Source organism: Pholcus phalangioides, unplaced genomic scaffold (genome assembly GCF_987345545.1).
Source record: "Pholcus phalangioides strain wild (caught in Gottingen) unplaced genomic scaffold, Ppha-v1.0 ptg000008l_1, whole genome shotgun sequence".
Taxonomy (NCBI): Eukaryota; Metazoa; Arthropoda; class Arachnida; order Araneae; family Pholcidae; genus Pholcus; species Pholcus phalangioides.
In genome coordinates, this window is record NW_028301601.1 from 491226 (window position 1) to 518597 (window position 27372).

The window sequence follows — 27372 nt, forward strand, 5'->3', positions numbered from 1 at the left end:
GGGACACCAGTATCGATTGGTGAGGGACAATGCAAGGTTATGGTGTCGCAGGGAATTTTTCTCTAATAGGGTTGTTAATAAATGGAATAGCTTACCCCCGGAGGTAGTAAATTGTAACACAATTGACACGTTTAAAAGGAAATACGATAAACATGTTGGGGTAAATCGAGAAGCTATCCATTCTTAGAATAAGACAACCATAAGTATTCTTTATGGGCATTGTATAATATTTTATCATGTGTATATATTGTTTATAATTTGTGTTAATTGCATTTTTAATGGGGTTGCTGTATTTTTGAAACATGACATCCATATTTTTATGGGCATCTTTTTATCAGCCACCTCGTTGGGCATTTTGCCTGTTGTGGCGTTGTATTTGTATTTGTATTTGTAAAGCATGATTATCAGGTTCGTAATGAGTAAAATTATAACAGTTTGACGTTTAATAAGTTTTTCTTAACACCTTCCAATTATCCGACATTTTTGCTTATCCGAAAGGAGTTGGTGATTCAGCAAGTGAGTTGAACAATAAGAAAGTGAGAGAATGAATAAGCAAGTGTTTGAACGAGTGAGTGAACAGTGAACAAGTGAGTGAGCAGGTGAGCGAATGATTCACTCATGCGGTCAATCACTCACTCATACCAACGTCATACGACTACTCACTCACTCACTAGTGTATTCGCCAGCTCATTCGCCAACTCATTCGGTCAATCACCCGTTCACTCACTCGCTCAATCACACGGTTACGTCACTCACACACCGGAAATGTTGTCGGCGAGTTTTCCTTAAATCATAACAATTTCATTGGAATCAGGGGCACTTCAGCCCCTCAAGAAAACATTGAGGGGCTGAAAATTGCCATTCGTCCCGTTTATACGGGACTCTAGCCCGTACGCATTAGGCGGAATAGTGCGTTCCATTGTATATTCATGATTTTTTTTTTTTTTTGGGTAGGGGTCCAGCCTCCGCACAAAATGTATTGGAGGGGGGGGGGGGTTCAAATGATCTCAGCCACCAGGTTCCGGCTGATAGGAATATAGTTTTTATATACAGGGTGTCCCAGAACTCTACCCCGAAAATGAGAAGGATTGATAGCAAACGTAAAAGCAAAAGAAAATTCCAATGAAACAGTCGTGACCCACTCTTTTTGAATTTTTTTTTTACTTTCAATTTTACTGTCATCATTATTGTTACAAAATATATAAATCAAACAAAAAAAATTCATCAAGGGATCCTATAAGAATCATATTGGTGGGCACACCCATTTCATAAGAGTATGGTCATTTTCAATAGTTGAATCAAGTATACAATTTATGTGTATAATACATCCATTAAAATAAAAAGCTAACGAGAAAAAAATAATTATAAACACGGAAACAAAAAAGTGGGAAGGGGGAAGAAAACGGAGTAATATCTATGAGCAAAATAGATTAATATATAACTCATGATTTGCACAGATATTGATATTTATTGATGAATCTGGTGTCTACTGGGTCTACTGTTACGTCTATACCGACCAGCAAAGATTGGTGCATTAAACTTTGCTCCAGAAGAGTATCAGCGACGGGAAAAACAACTATCCACCTATCGGAAAACCTTCATCCACACTAAGTGTCTATCGGGATTAACCAAAACAAAGAAATGGGAGACCAAAGAACTCATATATACACAGATGGCTCGAAAACTATCTCAGGAACAGCATCAGCATATGTAGTAGCGAAAGATCTCATAAGATCATCGAGTGCTGGAGTAGTAAACTAGAAAACGGTAATAATATCTTCCAAACTGAGTTACTAGCGTTATATATGGAAACCATAAAAGCTCAATAACTCTGTAAGGTTCAGGAGAAAAGAGGTTGGAAAAAGGCCGAGGAGAAACAGGAGTCGCGAGAGAGAGAAACGAGAACGATTTGAGACATTCGAAAAAAAGAGTAGTGTGAAAGTTTGTACCTTTGACGGTTTCGGTGGAGATGCTGGATAATAAATGAAATAAAGTGTTGTTTTCTTCTTTTGGGAGTCTAGAACCCAGTTATTTCGTCCTGAAATCGTAGTAGAGGTACAGCCGAGGACCTACGACCGATAAGAAGTCGGGGGAAGTTTACTGGCGCAGTCGGTAGGATTGGATCGTGGCTTCAACGGCTCAAGATTGTGAGCTGACAGAAGAAGAGTGTCCTAGCCACGGTGGAACCACCCCGGTTCGTATAGAAGGATAGCAGCAGCGTCGAGCCCTCACGCTGTCATTTTTTTTCGTGAAGTCAACCGGTGCTGACAGGGGCAATCCTGAGGCAAGAGAAGCAAGTATTGTGCGGCGGTATCGAGACGCGAAATAAAGATGGCGTATTTGTTAAAAGGGAACAAGGAAGATCTGGAGAACATGGCCGCCAACTTGGGGGTAGAAGTACGACCGGAATTCAACTTAATGCAATTAGTGAGCACCATACAGGAAAGTGAACAGTACAACGAAACGACATGCAGAGAGATGCTGAAAACGATCATAGGCAATAGGAAAGAGAGAGAAGAGATGGAAGGGAAGAAAGGCGTAGAGATAGAGAGGTGGAGATGGAAGGGAAGAAAGGCGTAGAGATAGAGAGGTGGAGATGGAAGGGAAGAAAGGCGTAGAGATAGAGAGGTGGAGATGGAAGGGAAGAAAGGCGTAGAGATAGAGAGGTGGAGATGGAAGAGCTGCGTAGAGTAAAGGAGATGGAACATGAACTCGAAAACTGAGGATCGAGACAGGAGCCAGAAGAGAGGAGGATAATCAGACTGGGCGTGGCAGAACCCCCAGCCGGGATTTCCAGAACATGATGCAAAAGTTCAAGATGGAAGAAGACATAAGTCTGTACCTGTTGCTGTTCGAGCGGCAAGCTCGTCGCGTGGCCCTGGTACGGGAAGATTGGTTAGCTGTGCTCTTGGGACTTCTTTCCTACGAGATGAACCAGCTAATTGCCCACGAACCGGAAGAGCAAGTACAGGACTATAACCAAGTCAAAGAATTATTATTGCGGAGATTCAAACTCACCCCAGAGAAGTTTTGACAGATGTTTTCTTCGCGCCACAAGAATCAAGAGGGCACCTGGAAGGACTTCCACCACGAACTGTGTACCTATTTTGATGGATGGACGGCGGCTTTGGGGGTCACGACGTTTGAGCGACTAATAGATTTAATCATCAGCGATCAAATAAAAAAACGCGTCCCAGCAGATTTTAAAGAACACTATCTGGACGAATGGAGTGATATGGTGTCTCCAAGTGAGCTATCGGAGAAACTAGATAGGTTCGATGATGTGAAGAGGACTCTGGGGGCACCCTTCCCTAGTGACAGAACGAGAACCCCAAGACCTGTTCATCAAAATCCGAGATGGAAAGCCAGCGGAAACGAGAGGCTTCAGGGTGAGTCCTTCCCACCTAAGGTGACGATGGGTTCGAATACCAGAGAGAGAGCCGCAATCACTTGCTATGCGAGTGGGACAGAAGGCCATATAGCAAGGTTTTGTCCTGCAAAAGGCCAGCAAGAGCCATTCAGTCGGACCCAGGTGAACTCTGTCCAGACAGAAGAGGGGGACACGATTGAAGAAACCACAGTCCTAACAGCACATATCACGGTGCCGGCAGCTGGTGTTGGTGCGGACATTGACACACCGCAGACCGTGAGTTTGAAATGTGGTCAGAAGACAATAAGAGGCGTAGTCGATTCCGGGACCCAGATCTCAGTCGTTAGATCGAATTTGGTTGAGATCGACGACAGTGAAGGCGAGAGGAGAATAAGGATCAAGTCCGCATTTGGCGAAAGTGAGATAGCCCCTCTGAAAATATGTATGATGAAGATTAGCGACGGCAAACACGGTTACGTGCCGATTACTTGCGCAGTGTCGTGTCACTTGATAAATGAAATGTTAATATGTCCGACGGCATACGACGCACTCTTGGGAAATGTACTAATTCTAAGTCCGATCAATGAGCCAAGCCGTAAGGACGGCGTGTGTACTTCATCTGCCGATGGCAAACAGAAGGCCAGCAACGGCAATAACAACGATTTTTGCATACCTAACGAAGAACTTGAAGAAAGGATCATATCCCAAGTCGAGAGCTACTTCACCAACTTCAACATCATGAAGAACAACTTCCTGTTGAAACAAATCCGGAGAAGCAAGGAGGGCTACATCAGCCTGAGTTTGGTCTCATCCTTCAGGAAAGACCCTGGCCAAAGACTGGAGGGTCGTCCGGTACTGTCTCAGGAACTCGAACAAACTCCAAGTCAACGGAGGATTCACTAAAGTGCACTGGATTGTGCCCGTACCGGCTTTCGAGACTAGATGCGCTAAAATAATCCTGGTCTGCAACATGCCGTCCCAGGGAAACGACACCCGAGTCAGTGTCGCAGTTTATATCAGAACACGGAGAAGTCCTTGACGTGGCAGTCGTCAATCGAGGAGCTAAGATACCGGATGTTTGTACGAAGCGCTGTCTCTACGTCAACGGGAACATGGTGAAGAAGACGTTCACCCTCGTCAAGTGCAAGACCAATCGGGACGCGTCCGCATCCGAGGGCAAGGCCTCGCAGCTCAAGGAGATGAACTCGAAACGATACGACGATGGTCGAACCGGTTCGGTGCCGATCTCGCACACAAGAGCCCACAAATTCGCATATCTTGGATCAAAGCGCACGTGGGTGGGTGGGAGAATGAAGAAGCAGATGCAATAGCCAAAGCAGTGACAATCAATGACGCACAATTAATTAAAATTATTATTACCATCATCTATAGCAAAACAAAAGGCAAAAAAAGAAATAATCTATGGCAAACCCGATGAAATGATGCCAAAACTAGAAGAAGTGTCCACAAAATAGTACCAAAAGTTTCATACAACGCAAAACATTGGAGCAGAGAATTCGCATTTTTTACAACCAATCACGGACCTTTTCCAAATTATCTTCACCGCTTCAAAAAACGAGGAACAACAGATCATTGTTTTGTGGTAGAATCGTCACTCCCATCCATTACTTGCAAACATGTAAATTAACAGCCCATCTAAAGCACATGGCTGTGCCCGCTGCTAAAAATGCTACACTCTGGATCAGAGATTTTTAAAAACAAAAGTAGAGTGAATAAAGTCAAGAAAATAATTAAATGGATAGAAAGAAAATGAAGACAAAAAGAGTGATGCCACAGACGTCATTTCAACCAGTAGTACAAGTACAATCTGCACCACCTGCCGTTCACACAGAAAAAAGAAATTGATCAACTACAAAGAAGACTGACTGAATAGAACACTAGAACAATATAATGCTGTGGAAATCGAACGATTTAAAATTGAGGATCAAATCGATTATGAATTTTATATCTGATTCATTATTGATTTCAATATACTATTTAGGATTTTATATTCGAAACAAGATTTAATATGGAATATAGGATTATATGCTGCTTTATTTCCGATTGTATACGTAGATTGTGATCTCGCAACTCATTTTATACTTATATTATGATTTTATACTTAAATTATGATTTTATACTTAGATTATGATTTTATACTTAGATTATGATTTAATACTGTTACGATATATGAACAATAGATGGCGCATATTTCGCTACCTCTGTGACGGCATTTGCTACTAGTTTCGGTTTGGACTTGCGCTGAGGGAAAGAAAGCTGGCCTGACGCGATTGGACGAATTTCCTCCTCCCCGTATAGTTTGAACGGCCACTTAGGGGCCGTTCAAGTATAACGTAAGCAAAATTTTTAGCCTTTTTGGCACCTTCCCCCTTGTCAGCAAAATTTCGTCATCAGCTCTGCCCTTCTGAATCCTAACACATATAGGTGGGTAGGTGGGATCAGAGACGTACACGGCGGTAGGGCATAGGGCCCCCACCGACGATCAAAAATTTATTTTTTAATGCAAAAAAATATTTTTAATTGAAATTTCGGAAAAAAATACCTTTATATGTTATTATAATCAATTTCTGTTAATTCCAGTGTTATTTGAAGGCTATTGTGAACACGCAAAATTTATCATTAATAAATTCATTCCGACCCACACCCTAAGCCATATAATTATAAATCGCATAAACGCCCTTGGTCCGCGGACCAAATATGGCCCTGGGGGTTATCTGATGCGGCCTGCCCTCCTGAAACCTAATTTTGTAAAAATGAACTAAGCGTCACATTTACAGATCGCTTAAGTGTCCCCTGGTACAATTCCAGAACACTTGAGCGATCCGTGGCACATTTTCAGATCACTTAAATGATCCAGGACAAAGTTCCAGAACACTAGGCTGACCATATTTCCTCGAGAGAAATACGGGAAATTGGGATTCCATATTTGGGAAAATACGGGACATCGCCAATCATCGCCAAAAATTACGCTAAAACTAAACAAAGTCGCCAAATATTGGTGAAATTACCGTAAAATCACAATGGCGGGAAATGAAGCATTACTGCCAATTACAATAGATTAAAATGAATTCCACGAAAAAAACGTTCACCAAGACAAATGTGGGAGATTGATAATCTTATTCATAGTTGTAATTATCATACTATAATTTATGAGTTGTAAAGTAATTTCGGTCTTTTTGACTTCAATAAAGAATAAAAATTCAAGTAGGCTTCGTGTAAAAAACGGGAAAAACCGGGACCATTTTGCCAAAAATTCGGGACGGCCAGAAAACAAAAAATACCGGGACTGTCCCGGGAAATACATGGTCACCCTACAGAAAGAACACTTAAGCGATCCGTGACACATTTAGAGATCCCTTGAGTGACATGTAACGTAGTTTTAGAGCACTGAAGTGGCCCCCTATTGCGGTTCTACATCACTCAAGTTACCCGCGGCCCCCATTCTCAGATTATTTAAGTGATCCGTGGCATATAATTGCGGATCGCTTGAGTGATGCGTGGCACAGTTCCAGAGCAGTTAAGCGGCCAGGACACATTTCCAGATCACTTGGATCCGCGAAACATTTAGAGAACACTAAAATGGCTCTGTAGGGCACTTATCAATGGGGGGGGGGGGGATGTTACTTCAAGTGCCCTCAAACTATCGAAAGCTTTTTCTCGTTTTGGCGCACCGAGTAAGATGCCATTAAGAATATTTTATATTTTCATAAAGGGGTGGTTGATGACGTAAGTATTATCCAAACACCCCTCTCCCCTTGTCATCAAAAGTTAGCAAATCGGAAACCCCCCCCCCCCATCGATGCTGACGTAATACTTGAATGGCCCCTTTCTAGGAACTACGAGAACTTTCTCTGAGCTTATAAAAAGAAATTGTTGTGAAATCCACAATTACAACTGAAAATTCAGTTGTGATTGTGGATTTTGCCAGAAAGTTGTTCGCTCTCTGATTAGCTTGTAAATACGTGTATATAAATTGCTGTTCTGTAAATAAATATGTGTTTGTCCGTCGAACCACTTCTTGTTTTGCAATCTCGAAGTCTTGTGGAAATTATCCGGAACGATACTTAGATTATGATTTTATAGTTGTTATGATTGTAATGTATAGTTTGTAATGTTTTCTCTATAAATAAATTGCCAGAGGTTATCCAGTCCGTGTGGACATGAATGAATGAACGCCAGAACTTTGCCACTGGACTTATCCCGTTGCCGAGATCTCTTCCAGCCCAGCTTCGTGGCAGAGTCTGGAACACTTAATTTAGTGTCAAAAAAAAACAAAAAAAACATACAAACTGTTTTACAACATATTTTCCCCGGACAATTGGGTAGTGTCGCGATTAACAAATTTTGTGGTGATTACAGACGAGATGGGATTAGGAGTTGGAGAAGTTTCGGGGTTTAGTTAAGATGAATGTACACATATTAGAATGGAGGTATGTTTTAAAAGCAATTGAGTGCCCCTTCCCCCCCCCCCCAATGCCATCTCATCTGTTATCTTACACTTGCCATATTATATACACAGGATACAAAAAGAAAAATAAATGAGAATCTTATTGTGAAATAATATATATATATATATATATCCATCGGAGCGAGTCATCTCGTTTAACACCTTATTGGTGAGCAAATGAGTTTGATAACTTGCGACTAGAAGCCAGCATCAGTTTCATTGGGTTGAGTTCACTCACTCCGGCGAGATATAGCCGGAATACTAAATATACAAAATAGAAGTATTGTGTGGGGGAATATATACAATTAGGGAGCACCCGTGGCATCTCGCTTAGCACTTTATTCGGTGAGCAACATGAATACGACAATATGAGTACGCACGTGTGTTGTGGACATGAGTCCGTGTGGACAATGAGCCGATATTACCATATGGCGATGTGGCCTGGGTATCTTTCGGTTTGATGGTGAATCTGGTGTATGCAATGAAATTAGTGTGTAATCATGATTAGCAAAAAAAAAAAGAAAAAGGACAAACAATTAAAAAAATAACAATAACGATAACAACACACATTTTATTAGGTGTAGTCAAGCACCGGAGGAGTATAAATGTATCACAATTAAATTAATTATGTTTTATCTATAGCTCGAAAATTGTATGTATATACGTATATATATGCACACACACACGTGTATATATATATACAGGGATTTCCAAAATGTCTTCGATGTTGTTTATGGTAAATAGGTAATACTTGGTCCGTTTTTTTAACAAACGAAGAGATATAGAACTGGGGCGTCGTTTGGGAGATTGTTATAAAATTTTGGGATGAGATAAGTCAAATGGTTTTTCTTTACTTTTTTGCGTATCAGAGGAATTGTAGGGTATTGCTGAACCTGGCTGATGATCTCTATGTATTTAATGGTAGGTAAATCTGATATTTTTTTTTTGAGAAGAATTAAAGATTTATAAAAGAACAAATATCTCAGTGGAAGTATATTTAAATGATGAGAAAAGGTTCATGTTTGGGGATAGTGTAATCACTAGTACTGTAATAGATCGAAGTATTTTCTTTTGTATTTGCACAATAGGGTGAATCGTACTACTGTAATCACTGTCCCAGATAGCGAGACGATACAATAAATAGTGAAAAAACGAGTAATAAAATGATAGGAAAGAAAGGTTTACTTTGTCTTTGATGTGATAAAATTTGTAGAGACTGAAACGTTTTGACTAAATATACTACTTCACGTGTGTGATTTCCATTTTTAGTTTTTGTCAATGTAGACCCCAACATGGTGAATGTTTGCATTAATGGTGAGCAGGTACAGTGTGAGTTGGGAAGGCAGTTAAAGTTATGGAAAACGGGGTATCTATGTATAGAGTTAGAATCCGTATTATTCTAAAAAAACAAATTGATATATTTTGATTTAGATATGTCAATTTGAAGGTCGTTTGCCAAAAACCATTCACGAACTCTAATTAAATCATGATTAATTGTGTTAGACAGTAAGTGACGGTCTGTTGATGAATATAAAGGTACTGTATCATCGGCGAATGTGATTATTTTGCCATTTAAATTGAGGTTACAAAAGTCATTGAGGAATATTGTGAAAATCAGAGGTCCCAAAGTTGTTCTCTGAGGAATGCTCCTTTTTGTTATCATTGGTCTACTGACACTTTTCAAACATTTGACTATTTCATTTCTATTAGTAAAGTAAGAGCTGAAAAGATTATATGCGATTCTTCTAATGCCGTATGTATAGTGTTTGTCAAGCAAAATGCTATGACTAATACTGTCAAAACATTTGCGAATGTCAAGAAAATTTGCTATTGTTTTTTAGATTTGTCCAACGATGTATTTACTAACTTCGAAAAGAGCAGTTTCTGTATTTTTATTGGGGAGGAAGCCGTGTTGATTATTTGAGAAAAATTGGTTAGCGTTTAAAAATTAGAATAGTCTGTCCCTGATGATGGTCTCCAGGATTTTATTGGCAGTGCTAAGGACCGCCATCGTTCTGTAATTATTTAAATCATTTAAATCATTACTGTTTTATTGATAGGGGTTATTATACTCGTTTTTGAGTAAGTCTGGAAAAAAATCCCCTTTTCTAAGCAATTATTAGCAAGTTCAGAAAAAGTCTGGAGAATACCATCTGGGACATATTTAAAAACTTTGCATTCATTGAATCATATGTAGAGACAGAATTATTAAAGTTATTGATGATTTTTTTCATTAATCCAAGGCTTCTCATAGGTTCTATTGCATATGGTGTTGATGTATTTACGAAGGTTTTTAACAACTGGCTGTTGCAAAGACAAATTTTTTGGAAAGAGAGAAAATTCAACTGCCTTTTTGCGGGAGATTGAACCCACGTCCTTTCTTTCACTTTCCGAGTGAACGCACTAGTCTACAAAGGCAACGAATCTCTCAATCTTTCCTTGGAGCTCGTGTGCACTCAACGGGACAGTACATGGACGGCCGGACCTGACTCGGGCCATGTAGGAAATTGAAAGGACGTGGGTTCGATTCCCCGCAAAAGGCAGTTGAATTTTCTCTCTTTCCAAAAAAATTCATCTTCGCAACAGCCAGTAGATAAAAACCTTCGTGTGATAGCGGAGAGTGACGTCACCCTATCATTGATGTATTTAGAATAGTTTTGAAGTATAGTATGGAGATCAGATAAAATTTATCAAATGCTAGTCCAGAGTGAGAGTAATCAATTTTGAATTCATGTTTTGGAGAAAGGCTGGCAGATCAGTGAAGCTAGTGATTATTTTTTTCATTCCATGTTTTACTCCATTTGATTCAAATAATTTTGAAATATTAAATTGAAATTTACAAATAATTTGATCATTTTTGTCGCACCATGGTCATTTTCTGCACACGAGGTCTAATTAGACCGGGGCCTACAATTTATTGCCTATTCCGAACGGCAGGCTTGTTTTATATATTCATCGAGAGGTTGGTGCGCTAACCCCTCGATGGGGGACTCCCTGCGGTAGTAATTTTTTCTGCGGTGATGTCGCCGTTTCTGTTGTACCCTATCTCAGGAAAGTTTTCTGACAAGGACGAACTGGGTATCGAACTCGCGACACCTCTAAACATCCTTTGATACTTTATGCGAGTATCTTATCGACCTGGGCTACCGCGCCCCTACAATTAGTTGGATAGTGATCAGTGAAATATCCTATTCAATTATGGATGAATAGAATTTGATAATGTCTGACGAGAGTCACGTAAGTATATGTAATCAATGCAAGTTAGCGAACTGGGCCTAGTTATATCCATTATTAAAGCGAAAAACCATGTCTTGACATGATATTCACATATTCGACTATATCATCAGGTTTAGGATTAAATATGTTGATATTGATGTCGCCCCTCAGAATAACATTTTTTTGATTTAATGGTACTTAGTTTTGCATCGAGTTCATCAAAAAAGTCAGCCGCAGAAAAAGAATAGGATCTATACAAATACAAATACAACGCCACAACAGACAAAATGCCCAACGAGGTGGCTGTTAAAAAGATGCCCATAAAAGTATGGTTGTCATATGTTTCAAAAATACAGCAACCCAATTAAAAATGCAATTAACAAAAATTATAAAAAATATGTGCAAATGATAAAATATTATACAATGCCCATAAAGAATACTTATGGTTATCTTATTCTAAGAATGGATAGCTTCTCGATTTACCCCAACATTATCGTATTTCGTTTATCGTATTTCTTTTTAAACGTGTCAATTGTGTTACAATTTACTACCTCCGGGGGTAAGCTATTCCATTTATAAACAACCCTATTAGAGAAAAATTCCCTGCGACACCATAGCCTTGCATTGTCCCTCACCAATCGATACTGGTGTCCCCTTGTATTTGTATTTATTATTATTTTTTGTTTGCCTTAAATAAAAGGTTTTTGAGAAGACTCATGCATCGCGGCATATGAATGTGATCATACAATATACAGTAGAATCTCTCGATAACCACCCATGGGAACCAAAAATTTTGTCCGCTAACGGGGAGTGCTCGCTAATAGGGGAGGTACGATGTATACAGTGGAACCTCATTTATACGCCTTTTCCTTTTTAAACGTGTCAATTGTGTTACAATTTACTACCTCCGGGGGTAAGCTATTCCATTTATTAACAACCCTATTAGAGAAAAATTCCCTGCGACACCATAACCTTGCATTGTCCCTCACCAATCGATACTGGTGTCCCTTTGTATTTGTATTTGTATTTATTATTATTTTTTGTTTGCCTTAAATAAAAGGTTTTTGAGAAGACTCATGCATCGCGGCATATGAATGTGATCATACAATATACAGTAGAATCTCTCGATAACCACCCATGGGAACCAAAAATTTTGTCCGCTAACGGGGAGTGCTCGCTAATAGGGGAGGTACGATGTATACAGTGGAACCTCATTTATACGCCTTTTCCTTTTTAAACGTGTCAATTGTGTTACAATTTACTACCTCCGGGGGTAAGCTATTCCATTTATTAACAACCCTATTAGAGAAAAATTCCCTGCGACACCATAGCCTTGCATTGTCAATCACCAATCGATACTGGTGTCCCCTTGTAAAAGCAGACGATTGGCGGCGTACTAAAAGTTCATAGTCCATCCTATCCATCCCATTGAAAATTTTGAACACTTCGATCATATCTCCTCGACAACTGCGTTCATCCAATGTAAACATATTCAAAAAATGAAGTCTCTCTTCCTAACTCAAGCCCTGTGTGCCAATAAGGACACGCGTAGCTCTTCTCTGCACCCCTTCAACCAAGTCTATGTCCCTCTGTAGGTATGGGTCTCCAAAACCTTACAGCATACTCCAGTCCAGGACGAACTAAGCCTCGAAAAAGCGAAATAATGACTTTAGGAGAACGCGAAGAGACCTTTTTGAAAATGAGACCAAGCATTCTATTCGCTTTTTTGACCACCGCTGAACAATGTTCAGATAACCTAAGTCGCTCGTCAATGAGAATTCCCAAATCGGTGACCCTAGTTGCATCCGGGATAGTGACACCATTCAACTCGTAAGAAAACCGTGGGTTGTTCGAACCAAAATGAGCGATCATGCACTTATCTACGCTAAACGTCATGCTCCATTCATTTGCCCATGCTGCAATCCTGTTTAAGTTGGTCTGGAGCAACTCCCTATCGTTTTGGTTCCCGATTACCCCCATTAGCTTCACATCATCTGCGAATTTGCTAGTAATCCCATCGATACCCTGATCAAGTTTGTCGATAAAAAGTGAAAAAAGTATGGGGCCAAGGATACTTCCCTGAGGAACTCCACATGTGACGTCTGTCCAACCAGAGAATTCCCCGTTCACCATAACTCGTTACGACCCATCTCCGAACCACGATTCTATCCAATTCAGCAAGTTGCCCCGTATTCCAATCTCGTATAAGCGCTTCAAGAGTTTGCCATATTGGACCCGATCGAATGCCTTCTGAAAATCAAGGTAAACAACGTCGACATTTTTGCTCTTACCCAAAGCCTTAGTCACGTTATCATAGAAGCAAAGGAGGTTAGTTACACATGACTTCCCCTTCCTGAACCCATGCTGATTATCCGACAATACATTATTCTCGTCTATCCACTTCACAAACTGCCTTTTGATGATAATTTCCAAAATTTTCGAGATGGGGCTCGTCAAACTCACTGGACGATAATTGGACACCGCTTCTCTACTATCCTTCTTAAATATCGGAACAACATTAGCAAGTTTCTAATCTCTTGGGACGATACCCTCAGCAACACTGCTCCTATATATCTGTACGACTGGCCCCAACAATTTATTAGCACATTCCCTGAGGACCCTGGGATAGATATCTCCTGGTGCTTTGCTTGCACATACATTTCTTAGAAGATTTAGGACCTCCACGTCTTCTACTTGAATATCGTTGAGGGTTTTATTACCCCATGCAACACCCGTATATCGAATATCATTATCTCCATTAAAAACCGACGCGAAAAAGCCATTGAAAGCACTACATTGCTCTCTACCCTAGAGCCTCCTATCGAGAGGGGGGCCAACTGTCCCCTTACATCCACTATTGACGTATCGAAAAAATGATTTTGGGTCAGAGCCAATGTTATCTGCCAACCTATATTAAATCTATATAAACATAAAATGATTAATTTGAGTGACGGCTGATGTATAGCAATCGTTTCTGCCGTTAGCATTGTGAAAGATAACTTATTGTAAACCACAGAGATTTGTTTGTGTATACCAAATATGCCACCAGATCTATCATAGTTCCGGCAACATAAAAACAATTCCAAAGCCTGCGATATAAAAAAAAATTGTAGAGTGCCATTTCTCTCTCTGCGTCACAAATCCATACTTCTGAGAGAATTATGACATTAATATTATGAAGACAGGTGCTTATGAATGACATAAAGTGATATAAATTAGCCCTTACACTTTTGATATTCAAATGCAATGCAGTAAAATTAAAACGGTAGCTTGATAATTTGTAATTTTTATATTTGACGGTTAAGAATTTTTCTAGATCTTCCAGGCAGTTCATTTTCGAGCTTTGATTTATTGATTTATGTAGTATTCAGTTCACATTTACAAGATCATCTATATGATTGATTCTGAACACCCTGGAATCATCTGTTTTTTGCGCATAAAAATCTTACCGTCTCTAATTTAACGGTATTTGAAATTAGTCTGTGCTTTGGGTTGCTTGAAGTGATAAAATGGGTATTTCATGTATGGGCATAAATGTTCGTTGGCATATAATGATAGGGATCAGAGCTTGCTTTGAATTGAGGATGCAACCAGCTTTTTAGATTTGGTGGATCTCAGGAAGTCGTCACGGTTAGATTTCTTGTCGAACTGAATAATGATTGGCTTTATTTAATCTTTTTTGGTTGTGGGCACTCTGTGAATTACTGTTATATAGCATCGATCAGATCGGGCGGTATTTGATTCACCAAATTTTCTTTGAGGTTGGTCATGTCTTGATTCTCTGTTCCCGGGAGGCTCTGGATTTTAATGTTGGTTCTTCGGGAGTATTGCTGTAGTTTTCCTATTTCTGTTTGTAGCGTTTGACTTCCGATTTCAGGGAATCGTTTTCTGATGATAATTCTTGGTATTTTTCCTGTAGATCACTAATTTGCGATTGGTATAGCTTGTTTTGGTCTGTAAGTTCCTGGAATTGTGAGTATATGAACAGTTTTAAGGATTTGATCTGACTGTGGAACGCCTCGTTTATTTTGCGTTAGCAATATTTTTCATTTCACTCGGTAGATTGGTAGTATTCAAGGGGCGTAAAGGTGGTTCATTGTCTGTCAACGTGAAATCCAGTAGCTACATCTACAGTAGCAAGATCTTGTGTGATTGAATCTGTTCCATTTACTTTGTCTGTTTCTTTGCATTCAGGGTAAATCCAGTTCTGTAGGCGATTTCGTCCTAGTCCGTGGAATATTCTTTCGGTGAATTCCACACAACTATAATGATGATGGTTCTTATATCTCGTACAGTTGATTTCGTCTTCGGGTGCAATGATTTTCTCTGCACATTTGACGCACAAGGTATGCGTCATGATAAACAACTTCAAGCATGTAAGCGCGATTGAGCTTTTAGAGCGGTATCATACTATGTAGTTTACGAAAATAAAACACACATTTATTACGTATACATGATGAGATGCAATAGTTGTGTTAACTACATATTTTTTAGAGCGTTCGAAAATAAAATAAATTGATGAAGTAAGCTTCAAAGACAGGGACAAAAAACTCAGAGCTTTAAAACAACACACCCACTCCAACTGGTCGTTGCCACTCAACTCCGTTTTCTTTATATGGGTTAGTGCATTAATTTACTTCAGAAATCACCAAAATATCACAACCCTGCTAATATCATGAGGAGCGACAGGGAAATTTCACACAAGATGGTGGAAGGGGGAAAAATTCTTCCATTTACAACTTCGGGGAGGGGACGAAAAATACCATCATCATGTGCATGTGGGAAATATGTCTTCTTTCTCACTTATATGGTTAATTTAGGAACTTTTCTCTCCGTTTTTTTTTTGGCACCAGTGCCTTAAATTCCATTTTCACACGATCTAACCAAAAAAAGAAAAGGCATTTACTAGCTTCCATTGGAAAAAGTGTTTGTTTTGAGAAAGTGTTTGAAAAATCTCACTTTTTCTTCAAAAATTTCCTTTTTTTTTGCTATCACGGTTCGCCACCATGCACGCATTTGAAGACTAAAAGGCTTCTGATCAAAAGCTCGAAGACCAAAAACACAAGTAAACTAACTGTACCAATATTGTACAAATCCTTCTTCCAACCAATTAAGATGCATACTTCCATCTACTCCTTTCCCAACCATGCACCCGAGAAATATGATACCATGGAAATTCCGTTCATTTCTGCTTTCTCCCACTCAAGGAGAATGGGATGTACTGGAAGTTATTTATGGTGAAGAAGTGCATGGGGTGTGGTTTCTTTTCCATTAAAGGCCGTATTAAGAAGCTAAATACTGTACACTGATCAGCCTGTCCTTGTTAAAAGTCTATATGAAGCCGGGTGACTTTTTTTTTTGTCAAAATCTTCGTTTTACCCTATTTTTTGAATGATATTGCGTCAATCGATCGAAATGTTTTGGCGGGCCACGGGTTGAAGACCCTTTACTCTAGAAATTATGGCTTTTGCGATGGAATATGCAAACAGAACTGTTTCAGCAACGTGTTTTCACTGACTATAAAAATTCTCGCGTCGCGAGGTCCCGGGTTCGAACCCTACCGTCGCCACAGCGGTGGTTTCCAACTTCGAAGCATGAATGCGAGCCGATCTCCCCGTTAAAATGTCTCGTCGCAGAGAGCAACAGGCCTACAAAACAGCACAAATATTTATTAACTACACTTCACTCACTTCGCTTCTGAAACATAGATGGCAGCACTGAAAAATCATACACGACACTGGAAACGCGCTCAGACTGTTAGGTACACACACTTACACTTCCGGCAGAACTCACTATGTAGTAAATTGCCCATGGCGATAGACCTGAGTTGTGCTCGGTTTGAAAGAAAGAAAGAAAGACTATAAAAATTGCCGCTGTGGTGGTCGAGTGGTCATAGTGACGGACTCGCGTCGCGACCCACAGTGGTCGGCTGAAGTTTGTTTTCTGTGGTTCCCAACTTCAAGGCGTGAATGCAAGCCGATCTCCCCTTCAAAAAGTCTTGCCGCAGAGAGAAACAGACCTACAAAGAGTACAATTGTAATTCAATCATAACCCATCACTCACTTCTTCTGAAATACAGATGGCGGCACTGAAAAATCAAACACAACACTACAAGCGCACTCAAACTGTTAGGTACACACGCAGTTACACCTCCGACACAACTCACTAGGTAGTAAATCGCCCATAGATGGTGATAGACCTCAGTTGTGCTCGATTTGAAAGGAAAGAAGAAAAAAAAGAAAGACTATATTATTATAAAAATTGCGCGCATTTAATGTCTAGAGATCGAGTCGAAGTGAAAACTTCGAATAATTGAGGTCATTCGTCGAATAAATGAATTATTTTAACATTAAAATAATAATATGCTAATGTTTTTCTTAAATTCAAAATACTTATTGTAAGTGCCAAGATCACCAAATTGCTGCTCTCGAGATGTTAATGGTGTTTGCTCGGGTAGGATGCAAATCTTTAATTTTTTTTACATTGAAAAAAATAAATGCTCTCTCCGGGGAACCCCTGTATGGCAAATCACATCCGCCGGGTCGGAGTAAGTAACTCATTTTAACATTAAAATGTATAGGAACCGATTGCGATCGAAGTCAAATGTCGTATAAATGTTAATTCGTATAATTGAGCGACGTATAAACGAAGTTTCACTGTACACTATAATGTCTTTTTTTTTCTTATTACGCAGAAAACCTGTCTACGGATTGCTTGTGAACGCGATGCTGATCGTTGGCGGTACAGTCGCCGTGTCTTTGGTGACACTGTACAAGGAATATCCACCAACTTTTGACACTGACGTCAGGGCATTTCCGTAAGCTTCATCTCACTCGTATTTTTCATAGTTATACAGTAGTTACGCTAATCTCTATGCAAACGTTTACATCTGCAGATTCAAATACGTACTTGTACTCAAAATGTTTCTAAGTGTTAAATTTTGATAAATTTCATTCTCAATTCCATTTTTGAAGGATGTTTCACAAATTTTACAACAACGTCTACACCCTCATATACAGCCACTTCGGTTCGTACTGCACGGGAATGATACTAGGCTATTACGTCAGCAGGTATCCGAGGAAGAGGATACAGCTCCCGGTATGTCGTTACACGTTACCATCAGTTATTAATATAATTATATTAACAAATCAAATGTCAATAATCTGAAATGTGATTGATCGTTATTAGCCGATTAATTACTCATTTACATTTTTTTTTTCTTATCGGCTGTAAAGGCGTTTCGTGCCATATCGTGGGTCCTGATGACTGCACTGGGGCTTGCTACCGTGTTCGGCCTGTACGCATTCACCAGATATGCATGGAGCGGGCCTAATCCCCTAGCTCACGTGGCCTATGCCGGACTGCACCGCACGACTTGGGGCTTGTGCGTCGCTTGGGTCATCTATGACTGCGTTATGTATCCCAAAGGTGATAAAATTAATTACAAATATAATTAATTATAAATGAAACTTACACGGATCACATAAGTATTAGCCTTGTTTACTTTTTGCAGGGTACAAATTATTTTTCCTCTTTATCTATTTTTTTAATCGGTCCGTAATTTTACCCCAAGGTATTTATTTTTGGCTGTCCCACAAATTAATGATCCCATTTTCGCCTATCCGTGAAATTGTTCAACCACTTTTACCTGTTCGCAGTTGTTGACACACCCCGCTTCCCATCTCAACACCACCTATAGAACATATGTTCATATAGTTCTATAGGAACACATCTTCAATAACACATATGTTCTATAGGTGGTGTTGGGTGTGTCCAGTCCTTCAATTTTCACTCTCCGCAGTTGAAAACAGATTAAAGAACACTGATTTATATATGTTTTATCTCCGTAAATATGAAGAGTAATACTTCTATGAAAATTCTATCAAAAAATCTATTAAAATAAAAAGCTTTATTTTTTTATAAATAAATATTTTGAAAGAGGGAATTGAGGGGTAAAATTCAAATCTTTCGGATCGTTGCAGGCCTCGTGAACCGCTTCCTATCTTGGTCGGCATTCATTTACCTGGACCGCCTGACGTTCATGGCCTACCTCCTTCATCCTCTAGTCATGTATTACCACCAGGCGCGGCTACGTGAGGTCATAAACAGCGACTACTTCGACATGGTGAGAAAAACTGTCATCCGAGTTATTGCTCCGAGATATCTTTGTCACTAACTTTGTGCTTAGATTAACTGTTGGAAATTTCATTTCTAATTCACAGGTCTATTATTTCCTTGGTACAACGTGCTTGACTTACATTGTGTCTTTTTTGATCCACGTGGCAGTGGAACAACCCGTCAACTCCATGGACTCGTTGATATTTGGCTCCAGGACACGACACGCTTCAAAATTTCAGGACACATCTGATCCAAAGCCAACAACTAATGGAGCTGCTGCTGAACCTTAGAAAAATATAGACTTCCGACGATGTTTCATTTTTTTTATTACCGTTAACGTGTAAGGGTCTATCAAATGAAACAAATCCAAGTGAATTCATCAAGACGGACGGCTAGAATGCACTTGGAATTGTAAGAAAATTCACCACAGGCATTTTCCAATTTCTTGGTTAGTTAGTGAAGAGATTTTTAACCTATATAGATTAAGAGGTGGGTCGTACGAATCTACATACAATACAGTTTTAAATCCATTGTTGCACCTGTGATTTCAAGGGCGCTTCTCAATGATTTCGGTGGCTACATCACCAAACGCCAACTCTGGCTATATCACTGTATTGCAATTTACTGCCATCATTGAGTTGGGTTAGAAATGAAGGCACCATCTATCGGCGGTCGCCTCAAGCTAGTTAGGGAAAATATCTTATCTATACTCCCCCCCCCCCACCCCCGGGTTTGAACCTGGGGCCGTCACAGCAACCTTCACGGTGGTAGACGAGCATCTTACCATCACCTGGGCTGAGACCCAGATATTTTTGGGGCCTTCTCGAGAGTTGATTCTATGTATTGTATTTTTAGGGAGATGTCAGCATTCGAAATTGCATAATATTATTACGGAATGCGAAAGAATGCTGAAAATTATCTAAATAAAAATATGAACACATTAAAAGAGAAGGCTTAATGAAAATTCAGATACGATGAAATTTTGAAATCAATGAAAGCACAGCATAATTCCAAAATTATTGAAAAGATTTCCATAATTAATGGGGAATGATTCTGAAATTAATCGGAAAGGATTCCACAATTGTATATTCAGATGACAAAATGTTATGTTACTTTTCCCAAAAAAACTTCGCATTCCGGAGTCTCGTTGGTTAATATTTAGAAGGTGCCAAAATGTGCCTTTCTCTTTCACTTTAGGAGAAAACAACCGAAGCATTTTAATGAGTCAAAAGAAGCCACAGAATCGCATATTGGCAAAATGTTATTTACAATTTGCCATCTTAAAAATTTGAAAAAAACCGACATAACATTTTGCCATCTGAGAACAGAACTATTGAAAAATAACTGAAAGTTAATGGGAAAAGTAATTTTTTTTTTTTTTAATGTGATCTTCACGTATTCCCAAGGGATCAGCAGGATCCGTCCAGGGAATTTGTTAGTGTTAGTAGACATCCATGCCCGAACCGGTAATTCCAGAATTATTGTAAAATCAGAAAAAATAAACTCGGAATTAGTAAAAACTTTCAATAATTTGGGGTTTTAATCGAAGTCCTAGGGTCAGGCGCTGTTGGCTCTTGTTGAGTAGCTTCTGTGAATCCTTAGTAGATCCTCGGCCTCCAGTGCACTGGTTTTACTAATTTCGAAAACTGAACATTTTGTTAATCAGGAATTTTTGATAGGAATTTTCAAATTGAAAATATACAGGTTGCATAGGTAACCGGGCATATTTCATTTTACTGGCGCACCGTTGATCCTAGAACCATACTTCCAGTTAGAAAAAGTATCCAAATAACGCGTAGTATTCAGTTATATTATTCATGCTGCATCGGGTTGTATAGTTATTAAAATAAAATAAAAATTGCTTTTAAAATTGCTTTTAAAAATTGTTTCTAAAAGCAATATTCACTGAAATATTCGAATTAGGAAAAACACAAGAAAGTTGGGGGGAAAATAGAGCATTAAATGCGTTCGGGTAAAACTGTTTCCCGCATTTAATAATGTTTTTTCCTAACTTTCCTGTTTTTTTAAATTCGAATATTGCGCAAGGAAACGTAGATTATTATATATATATTCAGGAAAGACCGGGCAACAATTTTGTAATTGGGTTTTTGGGTATACAAGCGAGAACGGTATAAATTGTAAATTTTTCAGCAGCATGGATGACATATCTGAGTACTACGCGTTATTTGGATACTTTTCTAATTGCAAGTATGGCTCTAAGATCAACGGTTCGCCAGCAAAATGCCATATGCCCCAATTACTTATGCACCCTGTATAGGTGGGTCGCAGCTCAAAAAGGTTGAAAACCTGTGAATCAGTGGATACCATTCGTTACCTCGGTTGTTTCACTACATTAGGCAAGCAATTACTCAACCACACATGTATCTTGTCCATATTCGTCTGCGGAATTTCTAACGAGTTGGTACACGTTGGAATGTGCGTGTTCTGTCGTGAACCTAACATGAAAATTTGTTTCTGTGTAATGCTTTTCATGGTATTATCATCTGCCATCCATTTTTCGAACTATGAGATTGAAGATTTTACCGTTGTAGGCCTGCTGCCCTCGGTGGCGAGACTTTTTTCGACGGGGAGATCGGCTCGCATTCGCACCTCGAAGTTGGGACCACAGGCAACCAACTTCAGCCAACCACCACTGTGTCGACGGTGAGGTTACATTAGACAAGCTGCATGATACTAATACTTTCGGAAAATAAGTGATCGAGTTTGTGTGATTCTGTTGCCCTAGAGGGCTTGTTGTCCCGGGTTTGAACTCAAATTGGCTGTACAGTGGTGGTCGGCTGAAGTTGACTTACTGCAGTTCCCAACTTCGAGGCGTGAATGTGAGCTAATCTTCTCGTTAAAAGTATCGCCACAGAGAGCAACAGACCTACAACGGTACAAATATTCAGTCATTACACTTGATTCATAAAATAGATGGCAAACTGGAAATGACGATATAACGCTCGAAAAATAGATTACAGCACAAAAATTCACGCACAACGCACAAACTAACAAGGAAAGGGTGACGTCTTCAAAAAGTTTTGAAAAAATTACCACTGATTTAACTCATTTAAATATGCACACAAATATTTAAAAAAAGATTCGTAGGAGTTATTACAGATCATTAAAAAAAAATTATATTTTCGACGCCAATAGAGCCCAACAAAGAATTTAAAAATCCCACAACCCTAGTGGGTACAGTGACGTCATTCAAATAACACATGATAAAGCACAGCACAAAGAAAGAAGAGGAAAAAAACGAAATAACTACAGCAATTTCTAGAACAGATAGCCTGGAGGAAAGAAATTAAAAGAAAGTAAAAAAACGGGTTTTTTTTTATAGATATCGCCAAAAAGCGCGAGAAGCAATGAGTAGCCAACCGATATCTTTTTAATGATTTTCTGCGTGTTTAATAATTGCATTCCGCCGCTAATTTTTTTTATTTGTTTCTGGGTGAGATGAATGTACCTAAATTTTTTTCATAATTTTTGAAGACTTATGACCCTTTCCTTGTCAGACTGTTAGATACACACATATACACACTTCCGGCACAACTCATTCGGTAGTAAATATCTCATGACAACAGACCAGACTTGTGCTCGGATTGAAGGAAAAGAAAGTTTTACGTCCAATTACTTCAGTTTCTTACGAGTATTTCGAATGAATTGGACTAGAACAATAAAAGAACACTGCCCAAGGCATTGGCTTAAAGGTTGCTTGGTTTACCTGTACAACATCGTCAGATATATGTCTCTCTCATATTAAATCGAATGAAATTTCATTTGATTGAACTTTGCATATTCGTAACCAGTATTCGTTCAGATATACGAAGATCCTCTAACCACCTTTTAGAGCTTTAAATCTGCATCTTGTGGACACTGTCATGGCGTCCAGAAAATATTTTCTAAAAGTACATATTCATCAGTGTCGAAAAACAAAATATTTATTTGTATACGTGTTTGTGAAATTCGAAAGAGTAAATTATTCTTATTTTTAGTTTGTAAAGTTTAACACAGAATGTATGCGGAAGAGTTATTATGAGTGTATGATTCTAAGAATTTTCAATAAAATGTATATCTAATTTCTTTCCAATGTGTTGCTTTTCTGTTTCTAAAGCGCAGATATAAAACAATAACAGCGTCCATTGTGCATTGAAAAAAAACGCAAGGTTTTTCCTTCCAACATCAAATGAATGTCTATTAAACTGAAAATCTACTATATTCCTATTCAACTAATTATTTACCGAATTCTTATTTAATTAAATCTCAACTTAATACTAGTGGTAGATGCGCACGTTCACATAACACTGCCATGTCGTGAGATGAATTATACAAATACAACGCCACAACAGGCAAAATGCCCAACGAAGTGGCTGATAAAAAGATGCCCATAAAAATATGGATGTCATACATTTAAAAAAAAAACAGCAACCCAATTAAAAATGCAATTAACATAAATTATAAACAATATATACACATGATAAAATATCATACAATGCCCATAAAGAATACTTATGGTTGTCTTATTCTAAGAATGGATAGCTTCTCGATTTACCCCAACATGTTTATCGTATTTCTTTTTAAACGTGTCAATTGTGTTACAATTTACTACCTCCGGGGGTAAGCTATTCCATTTATTAACAACCCTATTAGAGAAAAATTCCCTGCGACACCATAGCCTTGCATTGTCTCTCACCAATCGATACTGGTGTCCCTTTGTAAAAGCAGTCGATTGGCGGTGTACTAAAAGTTCATGGTCCATCCTATCCATCTTATTGAAAATTTTAAACACTTCGATCATATCTCCTCGACACCTGCGTTCATCCAACGTAAACATATTCAAAAAATGAAGTCTCTCTTCATACCTCAAGCCCTGTGTGCCAATAACGACACGCGTAGCTCTTTTCTGCACCCCTTCAACCAATTCTATGTCCCTCTGTAGGTATGGTTTCCAAAACCTTACAGCATACTCCAGTCCAGGACGAACTAATCCTCGAAAAAGCGGAAGAGTGACTTTAGGAGAACGCGAAGAGACCTTTTTGAAAATGAGACCAAGCATTCTATTCGATTTTTTGACAACCGCTGAACAATGTTCAGAAAACTTAAGTCGCTCGTCAATGAGAATTCCCAAATCGGTGACCCTAGTTGCATCCGGGATAGTGACACCATTCAACTCGTAAGAAAACCGTGGGTTGTTCAAACCAAAATGAGCGACCATGCACTTATCAATGCTAAACGTCATGCTCCATTCATTTGCCCATGCTGCAATCCTGTTTAAGTTGGTCTGGAGCAACTCCCTATCGCTTTTGCCCCGATTACCCCCATTAGCTTCACATCATCTGCGAATTTGCTAGTAATCCCATCGATACCCTGATCGAGTTTATCGATAAAAAGTGAAAAAAGTATGGGGCCAAGGACATTTCCTTGAGGAACTCCACTTGTGACGTCTGTCCAACCAGAGAATTCCCCGTTCACCATAACTCGTTGCGACCTATCTCTTAACCACGATTCTATCCAATTCAGCTAGTTGCCCCCAATTCCAATCTCGTGTAAACGCTTCAAGAGTTTACCATGTTGGACACGATCGAATGCCTTCTGGAAATCAAGGTAAATAACGTCTACATTTTTGCTCTTACCCAAAGCCTTAGTCACGTGATCATAGAAGCAAAGGAGGTTTGTTACACATGACTTCCCCTTTCTGAACCCATGCTGATTATCCGACAATACATTATTCTCGTCTATCCACTTCACAAACTGCCTTTTGATGATAATTTCCAAAATTTTCGAGATGAGGCTCATCAAACTCACTGGACGATAATTGGACACCGCTTCTCTACTATCCTTCTTAAATATCGGAACAACATTAGCAAGTTTCTAATCCCTTGGGACGATACCCTCAGCAACACTGCTCCTATATATCTGTACGACTGGCCCCAACAATTTATTACCACATTCCCTGAGGACCCTGGGATAGATATCTCCTGGTGCTTTGCTTGCACATACATTTCTTAGAAGATTTAGGACATCCACGTCTTCTACTTGAATATCGTTGAGGAATTTATTCCCCCATGCAACACCCGTATATCGAATATCATTATCTCCATTAAAAACCGACACGAAAAAGTCATTGAAAGCACTACATTGCTCTCTACCCTAGAGCCTCCTATCGAGAGGGGGCGAACTGTCCCCTTACATCCATTATTGACGTATCGAAAAAATGATTTTGGGTCAGAGCCAATGTTATATGCCAACCTAGATTCAACTTCTCTTTTTTACTATCCCTTATCGCTTTCTTCAACAGTCTTCTTTTATCAGTAAACAATGATAGGTCATCTCGTCCACTTTTATACTCCCTGAATGCTCTTTTCTTTTCAAGATAAAGGATTCCGATTTATTTCCCTTCTAAAAAGCGTTTGTGCCATTTTGTGTGAAATAAATGAATAAATGATTAAATATAGCGAAGAATTCAAATTTTTCAACAAAAAATTTTTTTTCAAAGCGAAAAATTTGAACTTCGAAGAAAAAAGTTCTATCAATATATTTGGATGTTGATAATATGTACGCATTCTTTCGGAGGCGAGACTCTGGAATGTGAACACAGTTAAAAACAAGAAGTCTTGTATCTCTCTCTCTCTCTCTCTCTCATTTACCTTTAAATTCTCCATCTGATTGTGAAGGTGTTCATCTCAGCTTTCGTGTTTTTACGATGCTTCTATAGAAATCTATAGGAAATCACGCGCGTTATAGGAAGTTTTCCGCGTACGAACGTGATTCAGGAACTAATAATCTTCGTTAGCCGAGGTATCACTATATATGGTTTTTAAAGTTCTTGAAATGACATACAGAAGAATGACATGAGATGCTAATCAATGATTCTCAGTAAATTTAATATTCCATGTTATTTATTAAAGGGAGTAAAATCGCATATCGGTAGTGCTAAAGCTTTTCAATCGAGTTCAAGCTTTTGTTGTAACATTTATTTCGTTTGATTCACAGGAAAGGATTCATTCGGTATTTTTAGAATAAATGATTCATACTCGTGAATCCTTTGTCTTCAGCGGCTTTTCGGGCAATTTTCTGGCTTGACGCAGTGCGTAACGCCTTCACTGTCAATATTCTTCAGGAAACCGTCATCGCAACGGCAACCAAAGTTACAGTCTGCTAGCATTATCACAGGATCTGGATTCTCACAACTAGGCTGAGTCGAGCTCCAACACTCACCATAAGCCTCATTTTCACCGCATCCTGTTGAATACAGTGCATGGATACAGCCAAAATATTAGACAATCGAAACACAAATATTAAATGAATACTTATTTAAGAAAATTTTCTATAATGGTTCAAGTGGTTACTTAACGCTCTGAAACTACTGCACCAAACACCAACGATCTCAAATTGCTCATATGACATATCACTTGTAGAAAATGGGCTTCTCAATCGTCTATTGAAGATTTTAATTGCTACTATATTGATACCTCGGTTAACGAAGGCCATTTTTAATATTGTAGTCCTTTTTTTAATGATGTTAATCAATGAGCCTCAGTAAATTTAATATTCGACATTATTTATTGTGGGGGAAAAATCGCATCGGTAGTAATATTGATCGAGTTCAAGCTTTTGTTATAACATATTTATTTCGTCTGATTCACAGGAAGAGATTCATTCGGTACTTTTAGAATGAACAATTCTTGTTCGTGAATCCTTTTTCTTCAGCGGCTTTTCGGGCAATTTTCTGGCTTGACGCAGTGCGTAACACCTTCACTGTCAGTATTCTCCAGGAAACCGTCACGGCAACGGCAACCAAAGTTACAGTCTAAAAACATAGCGTCAGGATCTGGATTGTCACAACTAGGCTGAGTCGAACTCCAGCACTCATCATATACCTCATTTTCACCGCATCCTGTTGAATACAGGGCATGGATACAGCCAAAATATTAGACAATCAAAACACAAATAATGAAAGAATACTTATTTACGAATTCTTTTTTCTACGCAATTGTTCAAATGGTTACATAACGTTCCCTCTCAAACTGCTCCTATCACTCATATCACTTATAAACGATGGATTTTTCAATCTTCTATTGATTACTATACAGTAATACCTCGGCTAGCGAACTCTCTGGCTTACGAATCTTTCGGCTGACGAAGATTTTTTCACAATATTTCTACCTCGGCCAACAAATACGTACGCGAATAACAA

General features: G+C 39.0%; 2 protein-coding genes across 4 annotated transcripts in view; one reads left to right on the forward strand and one right to left on the reverse strand.

The window, feature by feature from the left end:
• The window catches only part of LOC149083464 (nose resistant to fluoxetine protein 6-like), a 62813-nt gene extending 39555 nt beyond the window's left edge, over positions 1 to 23258 (forward strand). The window contains exons 11-15 of the mRNA XM_089233978.1: positions 17749 to 17871; positions 18029 to 18152; positions 18290 to 18482; positions 19037 to 19179; positions 19277 to 23258. Of these exons, the coding sequence (XP_089090104.1) occupies positions 17749 to 17871; positions 18029 to 18152; positions 18290 to 18482; positions 19037 to 19179; positions 19277 to 19462 (769 nt within the window). The 3' untranslated portion in view covers positions 19463 to 23258. The remainder of the gene's footprint in view (positions 1 to 17748; positions 17872 to 18028; positions 18153 to 18289; positions 18483 to 19036; positions 19180 to 19276) is intronic.
• Positions 1 to 27372, reverse strand: part of LOC149083465 (chymotrypsin inhibitor-like) — a 54351-nt gene that overhangs the window by 12025 nt on the left and 14954 nt on the right. The window contains exon 2 of one of the 3 annotated variants that reach the window (XM_089233981.1): positions 26210 to 26417. In XM_089233981.1, the coding sequence (XP_089090107.1) occupies positions 26227 to 26417 (191 nt within the window). In that variant the 3' untranslated portion in view covers positions 26210 to 26226. Of the gene's footprint in view, positions 1 to 26042; positions 26418 to 26728; positions 27073 to 27372 lie in introns of those variants that run through there. The other 2 variants (XM_089233980.1, XM_089233979.1) reach the window with 2 other exon arrangements.